Here is a 19,757-nt window from a genome sequence, read left to right on the forward strand (position 1 = left end):
TCCAGGTGGAGAACGTTCAAAAAACTTCTCATTCAATCCCCACTCACGCAACAAAGCCTCAGTTTCAGCATCCTCTAGTACTCGAGCCATTGATTTAGATTCCATTGCTTGGGATGATTTTTTATTCTCACCATCAGCGTCATAAACAATTGAGGAGAAATCAAAACCTTCTGAACTATTAAAACAACTTATCTCTTCATCAACTTCAATGTCAAGACCAAACATACTACCACCATGCCCCAGAGATTCCCTTCTGAACTGTTTCCAGAGCTGCTCCCTTGGAGAATCTGGATCACCCTCAGAACTCAAACCCAAAGAGCTACGCTCCACGTCTAACATGCTCAAGAATTCACTGGCAATTTCGTCTGTTAGGTCATCTAAACTACAGGACCGGTTCTTCATTTCTGCTTTGTCCTCCAGCTCGACATCATCAAAACTCGGCTTTTCAGAAGCCTCAGCTTTTGGTTCTGGATACCCCATTTCTTCTAGTTCATTAATTGAGATGCCAGGAAAAGAAGACTCTCTAAGCAAATTGGCAAGCTTTCCAGTCTCTTGATCACAGTAAGAATTCTCATCTTCCTTATTCTTTACCTCTCTTCCAATCACTTCAATCCCAGAGCAATCCTGCATCACGGCCTTCTCAGATTCTAGCTTTTTGGTAACAGACACATTTAAATTATCGTCTTTAGTAATCTCCATCCCACGTTCAATCACCAAAAACTCTTGCTCTTTACTCTTCTGCATATTCCTCTCACATGGCTCTCGCAAAACACGCCATTTCGTTTCAGCTGAGTTGTCCTGTTCGCCGATTACCCCACCCTTTACTGTCGAAGCAATCGAATCTGGAACCACATCAAGGCTAATCTCCATACTATCCCAAAGAGCTTTGACATTATCCACAAACTGAGACTTCGTCCCTGGAAGGCTTCCAAGCCGTGTGACTTTGTTCACCCTATCAGCCTTTTCACCAACATCCCTTAAACCCTTCCTATCCCCATCGGATTTATGTACCTTCTCATCCCCAGTAACCACAGAAAACCCAAAACTCACACTCAAGCTTGCCCCAATTGCCTTGCCGGACAAACGGAATGTCGTGTTCCACCTTCCACAACTCTTCCCCTCCTCAAGATCCTGCAGATTAGGCGGCAGCAACCTCGTGAGATCAACCTGATGCTTGCCGAGGTTGAGACCTGGAGCTGCAACCACCTTAGCATAGATAAGAAAGTTCCTCGCTTCATATTTAGCATAGCCCTGCGCTCTGCTCCGGCTTCCATACACAGAACAGTTGTAAGTAAGAGTCTCATCAAACTTGGCCGTGGCATGGTGAGCAACTGCAGGGCGAGTATGGGTAGAGCCAGAATCCACCGTAGACCGCCGCCAGTGAACGCAGAGGCTGGGGGCGGCGCTGGCGTCGGCTAGAGCAGGAGGAATGTTGTCGATTGACTGCACGTACATGGAAAAGATGCAATCGAAGCGGCGGTGGCCGATGTGGGAAAGAGCTTTGAGCGGCTTCCAGTTCCATAAAGAAGATGGCTTCTTCTCCTTTCGATCAGAGTCCGATTGGCCAAGGGATTTCCCAGTAGAAAGAGAGCGTGATGCAGCGCAGCCTACAATTATGTGCCCTCTAGTTGTTCAGTTAAGTCCCATCAATTAACATTGCTTATTCCCATTCAGATATTGAATTTGAATTAAAGTGTTCTTGATATTTTATTTATAAGATTGAGAATCTTGGAAATTCATATTTTTCAAAATCAATTTCAAATCCATATCTTATTTTAAAATAGGGGGATTTATCCACCATATATAGTTTATCTGTATATCTGCCAGGCTCCTTCAATAAACATCGCCTAGCAAGTAATTTGAATGATCAAGAAACATTTGAAAGAATAGCCTTCTAAATCACGCAAAATTAACTGTGTCTGTGTCTGTGTCTGTGTGTGTTTAATTTCTTCTGTGCAACCTAGCTCTAAACAAAAAGTGTGACAATGCAATAGAGTTCAATCTTTGTCTCATCCTTACCTCCCTTATCGTCTCTCATCAGCGATTCTCTATCAGGGCGGCTACCGAGCGGCGGTGCAGCACGGCTAGGGCGGCGGAGGGTTTTGGATTCCACATTGAGCGCCCTGCTTAGGGCTTCGATCTCGCGCAAGTACCCACCGTGTGATGATGGATCGACAGATGGGCCTTCAAAACCTCGCATTCTCTTTGGATTCCTAACCACGGAGATTACGAGAAGGCGAGTTCTGATCAGAAACCCGAAGAGGTTATGAAATCTGAAAACCCCAACAAATCAACAAAAGAAGAAGAAGAGGAGAAGACGTGATTTTAGGGCTTTTGGCTGCCCGTTCTTCCCCGAGTTTAGAGAAGGAAGAAGAAGGGGAGAAGAGCGGGTTTGGTGAGGTCTGTCGCTGTAAGGGCAAGAAAGGCATTTGCGGCGCTTTACGGGACACCGCTTATTTATTAGATACACGCATCAAAATATACGGATAAAAAATATGGAAAAATATTACATGGAGTATTTCATTCATACCACTCAATTTCAATATATTTTCATATATAACCCTTAAACTTCATATTTTTATATGTATATCATTCAAATCTTTCATATCATATAAAAATCATATCATTTTAAGTTTTAAAAAATGAAATACACATTTTCTTATGTAGGTAGAGCTCAGAGTATAGGTTTTAGATATGTAAATGCATAGGAATTGAGTGATAGGTATGTAAATCTCTCTCTCTCTCTCTCTCTCTCTCTCTCTCTCTCTCTCTCTATATATATATACACACACACAGTTAAAAAAAAATGGTCGGTGGCTATTATACGAGCCTCCAATCACACTCATGTGTCACCTCCCTCACAACCAGTGAATTCAGAGAGGATTCAAACCCGTGATCTGATGGAACTTGCGATCTTCAAAGAGACGGCTCTACCAACAGTCACGACGTGCGGAACTTCTATATACCTATTTAAAAACAAAGGCATGTTAAATGTTAAAGTTTATAATTATGTTTAGTTAGGTTTGAATCTTTGTAGCATAAATCATACATGTATGCAGCAATAATAACATTTAATGATGACATGATAATAAAAAAATGGATTAATTAAATGATCAAATGCAATAATTATTATTAATAATTGAAGATATCATATCTTAATGATGATGGGGCAAAATTGAACCTACTCATTCATCAATCATGGGTTGGGCATGTTTTGTTTGCATCAATTTTAAATTTTGAATTTTAAATTTCTATAATTTCATTAAAATTTATGAATTTTAATTTAAAAGTTCGTTTAATTGTACGCATTATATAAAAATGCATTAATATATGCGGGAAATTACATAAAAGCCACCTCCGAAACTTGTTATTTAGATATTAACCACTTTCTTTCCTCCATATTTCAAATTCTCACTAAGTATCAAAATTCATGGTAAAAGTACAATCCATATTTACATTGGTATCAAATTCTCAATAGTTTATAGGGGTGTAAACAAACCGAACACGAACGAACAGAGCCCGTGTTCGCGTTCGGTTCATTTGAAATTACGTGTGTTTGACATAGGATCGTGTTTGAAATTGTTCGTTCAGTTACTATTCATGTTCGGTTTGATTTTTTTGAAATATGTTTGAAATGTTCGAATTATTCAAATTATTTGAATTGTTCGAAATGTTACAAATTTGTTTGTATTGTTTGTATTGTTCGAATTGTTCAAAATCTTTCAAAAGCTTAAACCTATATGAAATTAATGCTTAAACCTGTATGAATCATAACACAAATGCAACTAACACAAATACAACATAGCCGAAGCACAGCTAACAATAAAACCATAATGTCATATCTCATCCAAAAAAATTCAAATCTAGAGGCAATATACGAGATTTAACTCCCAAAAATTAGGTTTCACTTAAAGAAATTAAATAAATCTAAGAGACAAACATGAAGATAAATACGAAATTATAGAATTTAATATAAGCTAAGAGTCGAACATGAAGATCATATTATAATTTATATGATTTATTTTTTTTAATATGATCAATTTTTAGAGTATATAATTATTTTTAAAATATGATAAATTTTTTACATATAATTTTTTTAAATTATTTTATATTTCAAACAATAACGATTCAAATACGATCAAACAAATAACTGTTTCTGTTTGGTTTATTCATAAACCGAACAAAAAAAAATTGTTCGCGTTCATCTCGTTTGCTTACCAAACGAATCCAACACAAACTCCCCGATGAGTCGAACACGAACTGTTCGCGAGCAATGAGCTTTTCTGACAGCCCTAATAGTTTGAGTGTAACGCTCAAAAATATATCACATTTTAAAAAAACCACCTGGGTGATCTTTTTGTAAATATTAATGTTTCGGATGGCCTCTATATAAGTATCCCTATCTCATGTTAATTTCAAAATTAGCATTAGAGTTCACAATTAGTATCCCTATCTTATGTTAATTTCAAAATTAGCATTAGAGTTCACAATTAGCGTGACTTCTTTGGAAACAGCCACTGGCCCACAGCTGTGTTGAGAATTAATAGAGCAAAACAGCGAACAGCATTTTCAGCGAACGATTGAAGCAGAGAACGTACAAAACTAGGGTCCCACAAACTTGTCTGACATGGCCCGTTGTCCTTATAGACACGTGGAATTTTGTGGAAAGAAGTAATTACAAAAAGTGGGTTATTTTTTTCCCACCGAACTGGTTTTGAATTTGAAATGCTGGGTCCCACAGATCTGATTTTTTTTTATTATTTTTGGGAAATAAATGAATGGTTCGCGATTGCTTAACTTCAAATAGTTTCCGCCTGTATTTCTGTCATTTAATTCTAAATCAAGCTTTAGCAGTGTAAACGAGCCGAACACGAGCGAGGTCAGGATCAGCTCATGTTCCGTTCGTTTATATTTCGAGCTCAAAAAGTTTGTTAGTGTTCGGCTCGTTTGCTTAACCAGCCGAACACCGAACCGACGAACAAATAGTCGTTTTGAGAACCCTAATCACGTAACCATAAGATGTTAAAGATTGGGGTAAAATTTAAAAATTATTGTTTATATTAAAACATCATTTGAATTTATTTATTAATTTTTATTCTATTTTAAAAATTTAAAAATTTTATTCGTGTTGTTTGTGTTCGACTCTTTAAATTAACGAACGAGCCGAACACGAGCTGTTCACGAACAAGGAGCCCTATTGACAGCACTATCCACCATCCACAATTAAATCAAATTAAATGAAAAAAATAAATTACATATACCCATGCATGAAATTTTATATTTAACTTTTTAAGTTAAAGTAATGATATTTTTATGCCACATAAAAACTTTAGGTGGTATAAATGTAAAAAAAAAAAGAGAGTAAAATTTAGGTGGTAGATATGTAAATACATAGAAAATGGCTGGGGTGTTATGCAAAAGCGCCAATTAAAGCATAAATTTTAATTCAGTCTAATAAAAAAAATGTGACCAACAAATAGTATGAAAGATTTATTTGAAAGGATTATTGATTTCTTCAAATGATGGAATGCACTTTAATTTATGGTTAATAGTTTATATCTCACATCTATGCCATAACTTTAGAATTGGTTTTGCTTAGAATAGTTTGAAGATTTTGATTTTGTAGGTAGGTTATGATGCATACCAAAAGCTAGAAAAGGCAATAAGGGCTTGATACATAAGATTTTTATATGATTTGCATAATAATAAAGTATGCCCAATTGTGTCAATTACTTGTGTCTATTACAAGTAAGGATGAACAAATTATATATGATTTTTTTATTTTTTTATTTTTTTATTTTTATTTTTTTTTGGGAGGATGAATCATTTTAGGATGTATAATCTGTGAATCCATACAAAAGTGAATTATTTTAGGATGTATAATCTGTGAATCCATACAAAAGGAAGCTGAAGATTTTAGGAGTCTTTTCGCTTATATTATGATAAGGGAAAAAAGAGAAAAGAAGTAGAAGTGTTGTCTCACCCCTCTTTATCTCATGTATATACAACATAGAACCCACACAGGACCCTAAAGAATAAATAAAGGGCTATATATTATTAATCGTAATGTATGATTCTTGGGTATATCGGCCGTTGATAAGATCCTCAACATGAATGTTAGGTGTCCATTAAATAGACATGTGTGGTGATGGAATGTGGTTCTTTTTTCTGAATCTAAAAACTGTTCCACGAGCTCGGTGATGCAGCTAGGTAGGTGGCGATGAGCCCAGTGGGACTTTACTGGTACTAGCAAGCTTAGCAAAAGAACACGAGAAGTAAGGATTAGTCAATTTTAGAAGATGTCATTTATATCACTTGTTTAGTCGAATTGAGTAGACTTAAAGAAACCAAAGACCAGACGAATGAAGTGTGTTACGGCTGGTAAGATTCATAATATACTTGTGGAAATTCTAATTGTAACTAAATGGATTTATATGATCGTATCAACATATCTTATCAATATATCTAAGTTGTAACTAGATAGAAAATCCAACACCTTGCTAAATGGATCTTGTACATTGGTTGGGAGAATCTAAAGCATCAGTTGAGTGGATTTGAGATATATATTTAATGGACGAGTGGATTCAAGCTATATGTCACAGACAAATAGTTCCACATCGGTTAGGTGGGAGATGACAAGTGATATTTTGTCACCTCCCAAAAGTGCCCGAGGTGACAAGTGATATTTTGTCACCTCCCAAAAGTGCCCTTAAGAGAGGTGGGCAGCCTAGAACTTAAATATTGTTTTTCGACCCTACACCTAGCCAATGTGAGACTATTTGTCCGTGACATTCTCGTGCACCCAATCACGTGACGCCCTCGTCACGGATCGACTCCACCGAGGATCCCACTGAACCATGGAGAGTCCACACACCTGACAGACAATAATCTGCTCTGATACCACTGTCACCTCCCAAAAGAGCCTTAAGAGAGGTGGGCAGCCCAGGTCTTAAATACTGTTTTTCAGCCCTACACCTAGCCGATGTGAGATTATTTGTCCGTAACATATAGCTAAGCTAATATGATGCCATGTTATAAGAAATCATGCTCAACAATCACTGAGAATGTTACACTGATGCTACAGACAGAGGGCATGGATAGAAAAAATCAAAAGAGGTAATGGTTTATTGAGCAACAAAATTAATCAGCAAAATACAAGTTTAGGTTGACCATTGATCAAATTTAAACTAAGCACTATACTAATAATACGTTTGGGGCAGCTTGTGCTTTTCCAGATAAGCCGCTTATCTGAAATCTGTGTTCCACGTTGTGTGTAAAAAATCAACTGTGTTTTCGGATAAGTGGCTCAAACGTTGTTTCTAAATGGTGAGTCGACGTTTTCAAAACGCCGCCGCAGCGGATAAGCTGCCCCAAACAGAGTTTAAATCTACCCAGACTAATAACGGTTTGACATAATTAGATGAGGGAGGAGCCACTTCAATTGAGCAAATCCAAGCATCAAATGATAATTTTAATTTTTTTAAAATAGAAGCAAACATCCTCCACTCATCCTGTCAATATATGAAAGTAAATATTTGCACCACAAGCATTTTCAAGATCGTACCAATGTAGGAAAGTAAATGCATGTACTTCTAAGCATTTATTCGCATCTCAAGTTGACATGAAAAGCATCATGACAAGCGAGCCATGTTTTTAAAATGTGGCATTTTATATAGATTTCATTCTGTTTTGTCATATTTATCATTTCTTATCATTACTTCTCAAAATATTGAAAGCCTCATTGACCCAACATCACGAGAAGGTTTTCATCCTAGTCATGGAAGTGCTTGTTAGCCTAAAGACTTTTTATTAGGTGTTAAATATGTAAATACATGAGAATAGTGTGGTATGTATATAAATGCCCCCATTTATAAAACACTAAGAATAAATAAAAAGCGTCCATTCTTACTCCATATTCAGTTTTTGCTAACTTGCCAGGAAAATTCTAACTGTTTTTGATTGCTCCACGGTTGCAAAAATGCTCTGAGATAGAAGATGGTTTTAGAATTTTCATATCAGTTACCTCTTCTTGTTCGTCATCCAGTTACGCATCCAAATCATTGAAATCTTCGTAGGTAAAAATGGAAATTTTCTTCCTCGATTTAAATCTTTATTCCGGCACATAAGCCGTCTTTTCTTAGCAGGAGGAAGGCTAATGAGCTTCCTGACAAACAATGCAATGAAAAATCCTTCTGTATCTTGGGATGGATCAGTTCTCAGCAAACGCTCAGCTGAAGAAACATGGAAGGACATCAATTTTTTTTTATGGACATTACATCAATACCACTCAATTGCCATGCATTTACATATCTAACGCCTAAATTTGCTTTTTACAATCACACCACCCAAGTCATTCATATCACGTAAAAATATCTCTATCTTAACTTTTAAAAAGTGAAATACACCTTTCATGCATGGATAAGGTGGCATATATATAAAAATTGAAATTTAGGTGTTAGAGATGTAAATACATAAGAATTGAGATGTAAATACATAAGAATTGAATTGAGTGGTATGCATGTAAATCTTGCTTTTTTGTTAATCACAATATCAGGGAGAATTCAGAGGACGATGGCAAGTTTGATGGTAGAATCACTAACCACCATCAAAGATGGGGAGGCCACGAAGAGGCCACTGAGGGAAAGGAGTAGCTAGTTTGAAGCCGAGCGAGGTGGCTAAAGGAAGAACGGCGTTGATGACATCTTCATTCTCAGTTTGATGGATAGAACATGTGCTATAGACAACTCTTTCAACTGCAGGAACTGTAAAGATTTGCAGAAGACAATCAAATACCAGTTTTTTGGATAGCAACACAAATAGAGCATCTAGAAGGTTTATCAGTATTAGCTAAGAATGAAGCTGAGGACTGGTTAGCGAAAATTCAAACAACATGAAGTAAAAATAAAGGCATGCAGATCATGGGTAAATATAAAATAACACTAAATATAAATGAATAAGTTTCAATGTAATATCTATAAATTAAGCACAATTTTTCATAGAAATAAATTTCCCTGTGGGTTTAGAGGACATACAAGATAGAGCATGAGCAAGTGCCTTCTTTTGAAAAGCGGCAAGCTTCTTCACACGTGAACTATTAGCAGCAGCCTCATCTTTATGATCTATCACATCCAACAGAAAGCATAAATTCATACTTATTAGCACTTTGTTTTCCTTGGTAATAAATTATTGAAGTTGGCATTGTCAAGAAATGAAGAAAACAGAAAATTAAATAGATTCCTTTTGTCCATATATTTACCAGGCTAATACTATTATTTTATCAAGAATATTTGTCAATGTACAGAAACTTTCACATTCACCAAATTCGAATTGACCATATAGCAGAGTTTTATGTCAAAGGTAATGGTTTTTCTGGAAATTATATCAGATAAAAGCAATAATTCATGACGCTCAATTACTGGAAAAGCAGAATTGGAACAAGAGAGGGCCAATCGTCGCAGTGCAAATAAACAATTAAAGGAAAGCAATTTTTGAGAATAACAAGTAAAATAAACACATCAAAAGAAAATTTAATCTTCTTTTAATTTGAATGCTATATTAAATATTGCATTTATTAAAAAGAGAAACAACTAATTTTTATTGATATTGAATGGAAATTAATTCATGATAAAATAATAATTTTAAAGCAAAGGAATTGATTAAATTAGAAATGATAAAATTCTACAAAATGCGGTTTTCTTATTATAAATTGAGATATTGAACAAACATCCTTATTACTGCAAATCAAAATTGATTACAATGATCTTAAAAAAAGGATAAATTTACTACACCAGAAAAAATTCTATGCAAAAAATATGCAGCGCATTTGTATTAAATCAGCCTATTCAAACATAAAAATCACATTTAAAATATTGAAAATCATTAGCTATTAGATTAACATAATAATATGGGAAAATCATAGAATTATATAATTTTACTAATTTATAATAAATAATATTGCTATTTAAAATTAGGACAGCATATAAAAAACATTCCTTGAAAAGCGGGAATTGTAAATCAATGATACTAAAGCTAAGCATATGCCTTAGAACCTAAGAATATGTTCTTTTATTTTAAACTTTTTATTTTAAATTTAAGTATATAACTGAAATATATAAATATGCATTAATAAGATAAAATAAAGTGTCCCTAATCTCTACAGAAACTTTCGGGCATTTCATTTATAAAGCATTCGATATATGATTAAATATTTTAAGCTCTTAAATCAAAGATTATAAACAATTAGAGTTATTGAGTGACAAGATTTGCAGTGGTAGAGTGATATTTAACGTCTCAACATTACACGAAGATCCAGCACACACACGGATAATTGAAAAGTATCAGAAGAAGACACCATGACTATTTACGAAAAAAAAAACTTAAGAAAGGGAAAAAGCCACAGGGTCTAAACCAATCAGAGTAATTCACTATATGTTTGTAAGTACATATGTTCACTCTTCTCATGAATAAAGAAGATGGAATATACCAGAGAAAAGGAGTTCGAGAAGATTCAACAAGAACAATGAAGAAAGCAATCCGAGACAGGAAAAGAAACAACCAAAACAAAAACAAGAAGCGCTACTCAAATAAAAGATACAAGATACAAGAGTTTCATGCTCTTGCAACCGATTGAGACACAAAAATCATCACTCGAAGGAATGACGAAGGAAGGAAACTAGGGATGTCACCACCAACGACAGAGGGATATATCTGCTGCCACCCAACGTCTGGATAAGGACTCATCCCCGTCCAAACACCACAAAGGGAGCACGTGTCCTCACAAACTCAAATGAACAAAAAAACCTTAATACTATAAACAACTAAATATTTATAATCAACAGTTTTAAACCTAATAAAAACAAATAGATGAAAATACCCATGATGCCATTAAGAGTGGGCAGCAACCCTAACCCTAAAGAAAGGGCCGACCGACCCTCCCCCACTTGGACCAAACTGGTCTGGGGTCCCCGCCCTAAGTCAATATTACAAACCTGGCAATTATAAATGTATAATAGTATTTTGTTTATAAGGGCCTTAATTGGGCTACAACAAATATACATGATCACGAAAGCTATAGTCGATGGCAATAATAGCGATGGTTGGCCACTGAGGCTACAGTTGAAAGTTGTAACAATAATACTCGGCCACATGGGTCGTAGTTGATTGCCAAACAAGCAGTAGTTGTCATAAATGTCGTGGTTGAAAGCTGCAATACCACCAGTTGGTCAGAGGCTGTAGTTGGCGACTGCAATAGTGTCATTTGACAACAAAAGATGTAGTTGGAAGTTGTAACAACAATAGATGATCATATATGTCATAGTTGATAACTGAAATATCATTAGATGGCCACAATTGGGCGTAGTAGGTGACTCTCATAGCATAGCGTCAATTGGTCACATAGGCAGCCGATAGGATGTGTTCGACATCTATGAAGATTGGAAGTTATCGTTGGGTCTCTAATAAAGTGTTATACGTTATAGCCATATTTGGCAAACGATGTTAGCAAGCAAAGGTTCACGGGGGTCGACAGACACGGAGGACGGAAGTTATCGTCGGGTCTTCAGTCCAGAATAGGTTCTAGAATTCCTTCTCATCTTCTACCCCCTCTCAAGTGAAAAGAGAGGGTCTATTTATAGCCTTTGAGGTAGGGAATTTTAATCTTCTGGTGAATAACTCCCCCAACCACCTAATCGGATGACCTACATTGATCTCCCTTGGTCATAAAAGATTTTTTAATGATTTGAGAGTCTTAATGACCTCGAATTTAAGCAAGCTTAGGCTCGTTCGATTTCTCTCATCAAGACGCTAGATTAAATATAAATATGTCAAACTTGAACGTTCAATTGACGATCCAAAACCTCCAAATGTGTTTTAATTGCCTCCCCTTTTGGGCTATTGTTACCCAGCCTTCTAGGTTGTTGTCTTCTGAAGCATGTTGTTGTTGGCTCCCCAGAAGTAAACTGTTGTTGCTTTTTTAAAAGTAAGTTGTTGTTGTTGCATCTTCTGACATAGGTTGTTGTTGTCTCCCAATGGCTATTGTTGCCTTTTCTAGCATAGGTGGTTGTTGTCTTTTCTAACGTTAAGTAGTTATTGCCTCTCCCAACGAAGTTTTTCGTTGCCCTCTCTGAAGCGGGTTGTTATTGCCTTTTCAAATTCAGGCAATTGTCATCCACTCATATTCAAGCAGTTGTTGCCTGTCCATATTCAGGTAGTGGTGACGGTGATCTAGAAAGGACAATAGTTGAGTGATGGCATTCGAGCATATGCGGTGGTCCTGTGACAATGGTCTGACACTATGACGATGTCGACATAGAGAAGATGAATCAGCGACAAAGATAGTGTACTACAACAACGAGGGTTGTTGGTTGTCGTCGTCTGGCATAGCAGCAATCGAGAAATGATGAACCACTGAAGATGACAGTGTACTACAACAGTGGCAACGGTCGGGCATCGGTGATTCGACATGGTGACAACCGAAAGATGATCTGATGACGATAACAATGGCAGTCTATGATGGAGGCAATGACCTAACTTCATTCAACATACCAGACTAAAATCATCAACAATATTGATAATGTTAAGAATCAACATTAACACATTCTCTAGTCAAGAGACTACATTAGACTGAGGTCATTTGAATATAAGAAGCCTTGAGTGATCCATTAAGAATGTTAGAGCAATTTGAGATTATTTATATGTAAGAAATCATGAATGATTCACCAAAGATATTAGACCGATTTGAGGTTATTTGTACATAAGAAATCATGAATAATAAACCAAGAATATTTGTCTGATCTGACGTCATTTGCATATAAGAAGGCATGAATAATTCACCAAGAATGTTAAATCCGCCAAAAGTTTGTGTCAAAAAAATTTTGATAGTGTTAACCTATTATGAACAAAGTCAAACTGAAATTCACCAAGGATGTTAAACTCATCCTAGGATGTTAGTCGAAGCTTCAGCCTGATGATCGTAACCTGTATTCCAAAGTAAAATGTAATTCACCAACAATTTTTTACCTATCTTAGATTATTTAATCATAGCATAACAATACACTAACCGACAGTAGCCTGTTATGAAAGAGATGTCGAACTAAATTCACCAAGAATTTTTGACATTTCCTAGACTGTTTAGTAGGAGCACACTAATTACTGGACTACCGTAGCCTATTATAGAAGAGTTCGGATGACATCCACCAAAGATTTTTGACATATCTGAAGTTGTTTAGTCGAAGAGGACCAATGGCATGACAACCATAGTTTGCTATGTAAGAAGTCAATTATAATCCAAGTTTTTTGACCTATCATGGGTTGTTTGGTCGGAGCGTAGCAATCGCTCGACAAGCCTATCCTACAATGAATGAGGTTAATTGTAATCCACAAAAGATTTTTAAAAATTTTTATGCGGTTTAGTCGAAGCATTGCAATTGCTCGACGACCGTAACATGTTATGGAAGCGGTCGAATTGAGCCCGCTTGAGACCAATTAAACCCAAAATGAGGTGTCAGAAATGTTTTGTGTTTCTCGAGTCTGGAGTGTAGGTCGAAATAGACCATACAACTTCTTGGGAATATGGTTGCAATCATCTTCAAGAAAGGTCTTTGGCAACTTCTTCGTTATTTTGTATAAAGTAGCCCATGTATCCAAAATTGAGAAAACTTTTTGATCAAATTGAAAAAGAATGCCAGTATGATAAGAGGGTGCTTCGAGAGTATTTTCTAGCTAGACATATATGATCACCGGTTGATCTTGTGGTCATGTCTAAGGTGTAGGCATGAGTATCGACTCAAAATTGTAATAAAAGTTGCCCCCCGATATAGAATTGATTTTCATAGACTTGATGTCGAAATGAAATGCGGGAATGCTACCCCATTAAAATCATGCCCAGGACGTTAACATGATCGACCTTTCGAGACTATAGTAAAGGTTTCCCCCTAATTTAGAATTGGTTATTGTAGACTTGATGTATGAATGAAATACGAGAAAACTACTTCACAACAATCGTGCCTAGGACATTGCATGAAGCACCTTTCAACATTGTAGTAAGGGTTCTCCCCCTCATCGAATAATACTTTGAAAATGATCTTTCAACAAATGTCCCTCACTTTCATGAATCTTAGAGATGTGATAGCTCGACAAATCCTTCAATTTGTGATGAATAGCTCAACAAATAATTTAACAAGTTCATCAAATGTATGAATGATTCCTTCTAGGAGTGAATAAAACCAAATGTGCGCTTGGCCTTTAAGAGCAACAAAAAAATACTTAATAAAGGAGCGCACCAGCATGGTTTTGAAGTGATCAATATGTTCAAACAAGTCAGATGCCCCTTCATTAGAATCAATGCTTAGAAACTTAATATTATGTTGGAATAAGATGTTGAAGGACAAACTCAACCAACGAACATGACTCTTGAGAATTATTTTGAGCAGAGAAAAGACATTCTTTTGAGGGAACTCTTCTTGCATTAGAGTAATTCATCAAGGATTATCTGAGGTCAAACTAAGTTCTCCACACATGTTGGAGGTTTGTTGCCATGTTTGGCTACACGCGATGGATGTGTCGAGCTAGTACTGTCCAAGAGATCAACTCCCTGAGAAGAAACTTTAATGTGTAGAGGGAGAGCAAACTGTATACTACTAATTGATGGATTTTGAGTTAGTTGTGCCCTCCAGTATGCACAACCATCGATTGTTAAGCTTTGCATAAAAATCGAAGTAGCTTATTTTGAAACTCATCCATTCTTTGTACACAATCTTTAAGATGTGCAAAAAAGGTTCCTTCGTGAGCAAAATGATGTGTAACATTGAGAAATGAAGCAGAGGCTTGGTGCCCCGGACTTTGAGGCTGTACCCTAGATGACGAGTGTTTGAACTAGAAGCTCACGTATTTTGTTTGTTAGTCATTGCAAAAGTGTAGACTTTTATAGACGAGGCTTCGTCTCCCACAAACGGCGCTAAATTATTACAGCCAAAGATTCAAAAAGACAGAGTGATAATGTAATGTATTAACATTGTACGAAGATTCAACACAAAAAAAAATTGAAAAGAAGGAAGAGACACCAAAATCTTTTAAGTAGAAAAAGTTTGGTAAGAGAAAAAATAACAAGGCCTAGCCTCGTCAAAGTAATTCATTGTGTTTGTAAGTACACAGATCCAATCTTCTCATAAATTAGAAAAGATGGAATTATAAAGCTGATAATTATATATATATACTACAATAGTTCAACTATAATAATCATAATTAGGTTATAACAAAGATAGTTTACCACAAAAATTGCAGTCGATGACTATAATAATGACAGTTAGCCACAAAGACTTGCAGTTGGAAGCTGTAATAGCATTAATCAGCCACAAAAGTCGTGGTTGATTTTCACACATCCAGGTGGTGTTTGGAAGTTGTAATATTATCAGTTGGGCATAATGGTTGTAGTTGGTGACAACAACAGTGTTCATTAACGGCATAGACCGTAGTTTGTGACTGCAATATCGTCAATTGACCACATAGGTCATTGTTGATGACCTTAATAGCGTTAGTTGGTAAAAGTTGTAACATTAGTAGTTGTCAACATAGGACGTATTTGGTGACTGCAATAGCATCAGTTGACTACAAAATTCATAGTTGAAAGCTATAACAGTAGCAGTTGGTTATATTGGTCGTAGTTGATGACAAAAATATCATCAGTTGACCACATAAGTTATAATTAGAAGTTGTAATAGTAGTTGTTCATATAGATTGTTATCGATGACCAGACCTCTTCTTTCAGAACGGGGTTCCAGTTTTACATTAGACGCTACATTTTTCAGTATTCAACGTAAAGAAAGAAACTAGAGTTAGGTAAAATGGTTATTCCCTAGCTACAACAGTCATAAACAGTGGTCGTCCATGGTTGGTGGTCGGCAGTAATATGTGGCGACAGTTGACAATGGTCGACAATGGACAGCGACTATGGAGGTTAAATGTTATCACAGAGTTTTTCATAAAACATTATAAATTACGGTCAAATTTGGGATACAATGTTAGCAAGCAGGGGTCTCCAGCGAAGGAGAGCAAGGGCGACAGGTGGCTAACTGACAATGGTCGATGGTGGTCGGTGGCTACAGATGCAGAAAGTTATCGAGTCTTCCATAGAAAGTTATATGTTACGACCATATTTGACATACGACTTTAACAAGTAAAGGTAGTCGATGACAACTAGCAAAGGAGGTCGCCGATTGTTGATGACGACCAACGTGGTCGGCAGTTATGGAGTCAAGTTATTGTTGAGTCTTTAGTTCAAAATAGGCTCTGAAATTTATTTTCTTCTGCATTTTAGTCTTTTGACAAATAACTTCCCCAACCACCTGATTGAATGACCTACATTGATCCCTCTTAATCACAAGGTTTATTTTAATGATCTCAAAAGTTTAATGACCTCAACATGAAGCGAACTTAGGCTTCTTGGATTGCACTCATCGTGACACTTGATTTGAATTTAAATATGTCAAATTTGGAGTTCATTTTACAATTCAATGGATAATAAAAAACCTCCAAGTGTGTTTTAATGACTTGATATGGGCTTAATTGAACTTGGCTTGACCTAACTTTGATATCATCAGGTTCGTCTTGCCGAGACGGTCAGTTTGACTGTAAGCATGCTGAAATTGAGAACTTGGATGATCTTGAATTTGAATATTGAATGTTTCTTGCTCAAAATTTCCTCGTGATTCGTGTCCGATGACAAAAAATTTATTGATGACGCATCAAGTGTATATTCATAAATCTGTAAACTGCTGCAAATATAACAAAATCTAGAAAACCTCAAATAGACAAAAATTAATAGAATCACGTGAAAATGTATAAGCTTCAAAACCATAACAAATTCCACTGCATTGCTAACGAACACAATAAATTTCTATTCTTGTAAAATTGAAATCGATGGTTTCTTATTGAAGTTTTACAATTGGATGTGATAATATGTTTAATGTTTCACACATTTGAATCCAATGTTTGATTGACTTGAAATATAAATTCCAAACATAAATCAGCAATCGAAGGATCAAACACTGCTGGCAAGATCCAAATTTCGTGACTTTAGTGGGGCTAACTAAACTAAGGAGGTCCCAACCTCAATACATAAAAATGTTTGACAAGAACTGGTCAAGCAATGCTAGGCAAAAAACTGCATTTCTATACTAAACGGAGGAAAACCTAAGCTGATGGACTAAAGAAAGGCATGACAACATGTTTGCCACATCTGTAAAAAATTAAACAGCGACTACAAAGATAAACATGAGTAAGGTGGTGGACATAAACCTGTGGAATACGATGGGAGCAGATAATCTAATCTTTCAGTGGACGTTCCAGAACCAGAACAAGAAGGATCCAACAAAATGGCTCGAATCTGCAGTTAACAAATGAGAAAACAGGTTTAAAGCATGCATATTTGCTGGCAAAAGAAAAAATAACGAAAACTTTGCTGGTTTTTCTCTCTGGTTTGCAATGGTACATTTAACAAATATTTCATTTTTATGTTCTTTTAAATGACTACAACAGAATAATCAAATTCTAATGCCCATTAACCATTACAAATTGGTTATTGTTGTGCCATCAACAAATTTTCATCAGTCAGCATGAATCTCGATAAATGACATAAATCTTGGAGCAATGTTTTGAGCAAGAAAGGTTCAAGCTTCAGTTAAAAATCATCTAGAACTATGATTTCAACAAACTTATAGTCAAAATGACGGGTCAACGAGACGGACCCAATGATACCAAAATTGGTCAAATCTGAGTGAAATCAAGCCCAGATGAAGTCATTAAACCACTTTTAGAAGCTTTCGATGCTTAATTGGAAGGTTAAACATATTTCAAATCTGACAAGTTCATGGTCAAGTCAATACAAACTCAAAGAGTCCAAGATCACTCAATTTTGATATCATTAAGACATTTAAATGCCCGCAGAAATGAGGAAACCTCTTTGGATCATTCTATCAAAGTGGTCTAGACTCCTTCCTTATTTACAACCCGAACTCTATAAATAGAGCCCTACCACTAACATGTGACACATATGTTCTCATTGACCCTCAACATGTCATCAAAAGATTTTATTTAGAAGCTAATTGCATTAGATTACTCTCACATCATTCATATCATATCAATAGCCTCTTGATGCATATTTTAAAATTTCCCTCATATTTGGCTTGCTCTATGAAACTTCGTATCACTCCTATTTTGATCTTATTTCCATGACTTTAATTGCACTAAATCATCCCAGTCTACCTGACTATCTTTGGCCTATAGATTTGGAAAGACTTTACAAGTAGAAATTTAGATAGCTCATCTTACTAGGTCCAATAGCTTTAAGATTCTAGGTGGAAATAGACATGACAACCCTTCTTCATAGTGTGTGAATTGAGCCTATGTCGTTTGGATGCTGGCAGAAGGTGGAATAAAAATATTCCATCTAAATGCCCCATCTTATTATCTTTTTCAGCAAAAAATCTCTAAATATTTCAAAGCTCGCCTTAAGGAGGGAAATCTTAAATTTCTTACAAAAGACCTTCCACTTGATACTCAAAATGTTCCTCATAACCCTTTTGTGGAAGATCCCCCTCATATGTTCAAGTTTGTTCCCAAAATCTGAAGCCCATATCAAATTCTCTCCTAGGGATAATGGCTGATACTCCAACTAACCCTTTGGTGTTGTTAAATACATCAACTATTGATATAATCACCCATAATATTCCACAAGTTCTTGAAATGTATCAATCTTATTCCATTTATAAACAAAATAAATGATCATTATTCATCACAACAAATTTCAGATTCTGATTGGAACCATTCAAAGTATCAACTCTTTCTTTAATAAGAGGCTCCATGTTCTTTATGCCATAAGAGCTAGATATCAGAAGAAAATTTATCTAAAACATACTATTTTCACAAGGCTTCAAGCTAGACGAATCAAATGAATATTTTCGTATATGTTTTGGTATTATTATAATTTTCTTTATGCACTTGACATTTCGCAGTAAATTCCCGTATTGCATTCACATCATAATCTAATTTATCCAGTTAGCTTTAAAAAAAATAAATATAGCATAATTATCCTTAATTTAGGTCACACATATAAATACAACTTCATACTTATCTTAAAAGTTATTTTTTTTTAAATAGGATTGCTTGTATAGACATTTCATTGGTGATCAATTGATGAATGAATTGTTGACGTGCAAAACTATAAGTTCTCTTCTCTCTCTAATTTAATTCAAGTTATGTCTGTGTACATCCATTCATCTCCCTCTTTCTTTTTCTGCTAACATTCTATAACTCTTTGCAAATCTTTCTCCATTGATTTGCCATTAGATCATGTAATATTTTTCACCAATAATTATTGGATTCGTATTTCCAAGGTGTAAAGTTTATTTTCAAAAAGTCATGCCATAACCAACTCCACTTCATCACCATGCAAAATAAATAAATAAATCCCAAATCCACTAAATCTTGTCATTTCACACTCTATAGCAAAACCCCTCATTCATCATAATTTCCACTCCAATCCCACATCCTCACACCAAACCCAACCCAAACCATAACCAACACAAACCACAATCCTAACCTTTCTCAGCTCAAAGAAATCCCAAATCACATAACCTCTCACACAAAATAATCCTATAACCCTTGGCATATTCTCCCACATTGACTATACATTTTTTCTGATCCTTGTAAATTCCATAATTTCAGCCCAAACGCCATAAACTTCTCGTGTAAACGCAATAGAT

General features: G+C 35.7%; 2 protein-coding genes across 2 annotated transcripts in view; both read right to left on the reverse strand.

Moving 5' to 3' along the window:
• LOC110032760 (protein PLASTID MOVEMENT IMPAIRED 1-RELATED 1-like) overlaps window positions 1-2,413 on the reverse strand; it is a 4,185-nt gene extending 1,772 nt beyond the window's left edge. Inside the window, exons 1-2 of the mRNA XM_020736508.1 lie at window positions 2,020-2,413; window positions 1-1,607 (exon numbers count right to left, since the gene is read on the reverse strand). The exon at window positions 1-1,607 is cut by the window's left edge and continues 374 nt beyond it. Of these exons, the coding sequence (XP_020592167.1) occupies window positions 1-1,607; window positions 2,020-2,200 (1,788 nt within the window). The 5' untranslated portion in view covers window positions 2,201-2,413. The remainder of the gene's footprint in view (window positions 1,608-2,019) is intronic.
• Window positions 2,414-7,641: 5,228 nt separating this feature from the next.
• LOC110032764 (probable 28S rRNA (cytosine-C(5))-methyltransferase) overlaps window positions 7,642-19,757 on the reverse strand; it is a 45,612-nt gene continuing 33,496 nt past the window's right edge. Inside the window, exons 10-13 of the mRNA XM_020736512.1 lie at window positions 17,293-17,380; window positions 9,033-9,119; window positions 8,601-8,762; window positions 7,642-8,231 (exon numbers count right to left, since the gene is read on the reverse strand). Coding sequence (XP_020592171.1) covers window positions 8,020-8,231; window positions 8,601-8,762; window positions 9,033-9,119; window positions 17,293-17,380 — 549 coding nt within the window. The 3' untranslated portion in view covers window positions 7,642-8,019. The remainder of the gene's footprint in view (window positions 8,232-8,600; window positions 8,763-9,032; window positions 9,120-17,292; window positions 17,381-19,757) is intronic.

The sequence above is a fragment of the Phalaenopsis equestris genome, unplaced genomic scaffold (genome assembly GCF_001263595.1).
Source record: "Phalaenopsis equestris unplaced genomic scaffold, ASM126359v1 Scaffold001021, whole genome shotgun sequence".
Taxonomy (NCBI): Eukaryota; Viridiplantae; Streptophyta; class Magnoliopsida; order Asparagales; family Orchidaceae; genus Phalaenopsis; species Phalaenopsis equestris.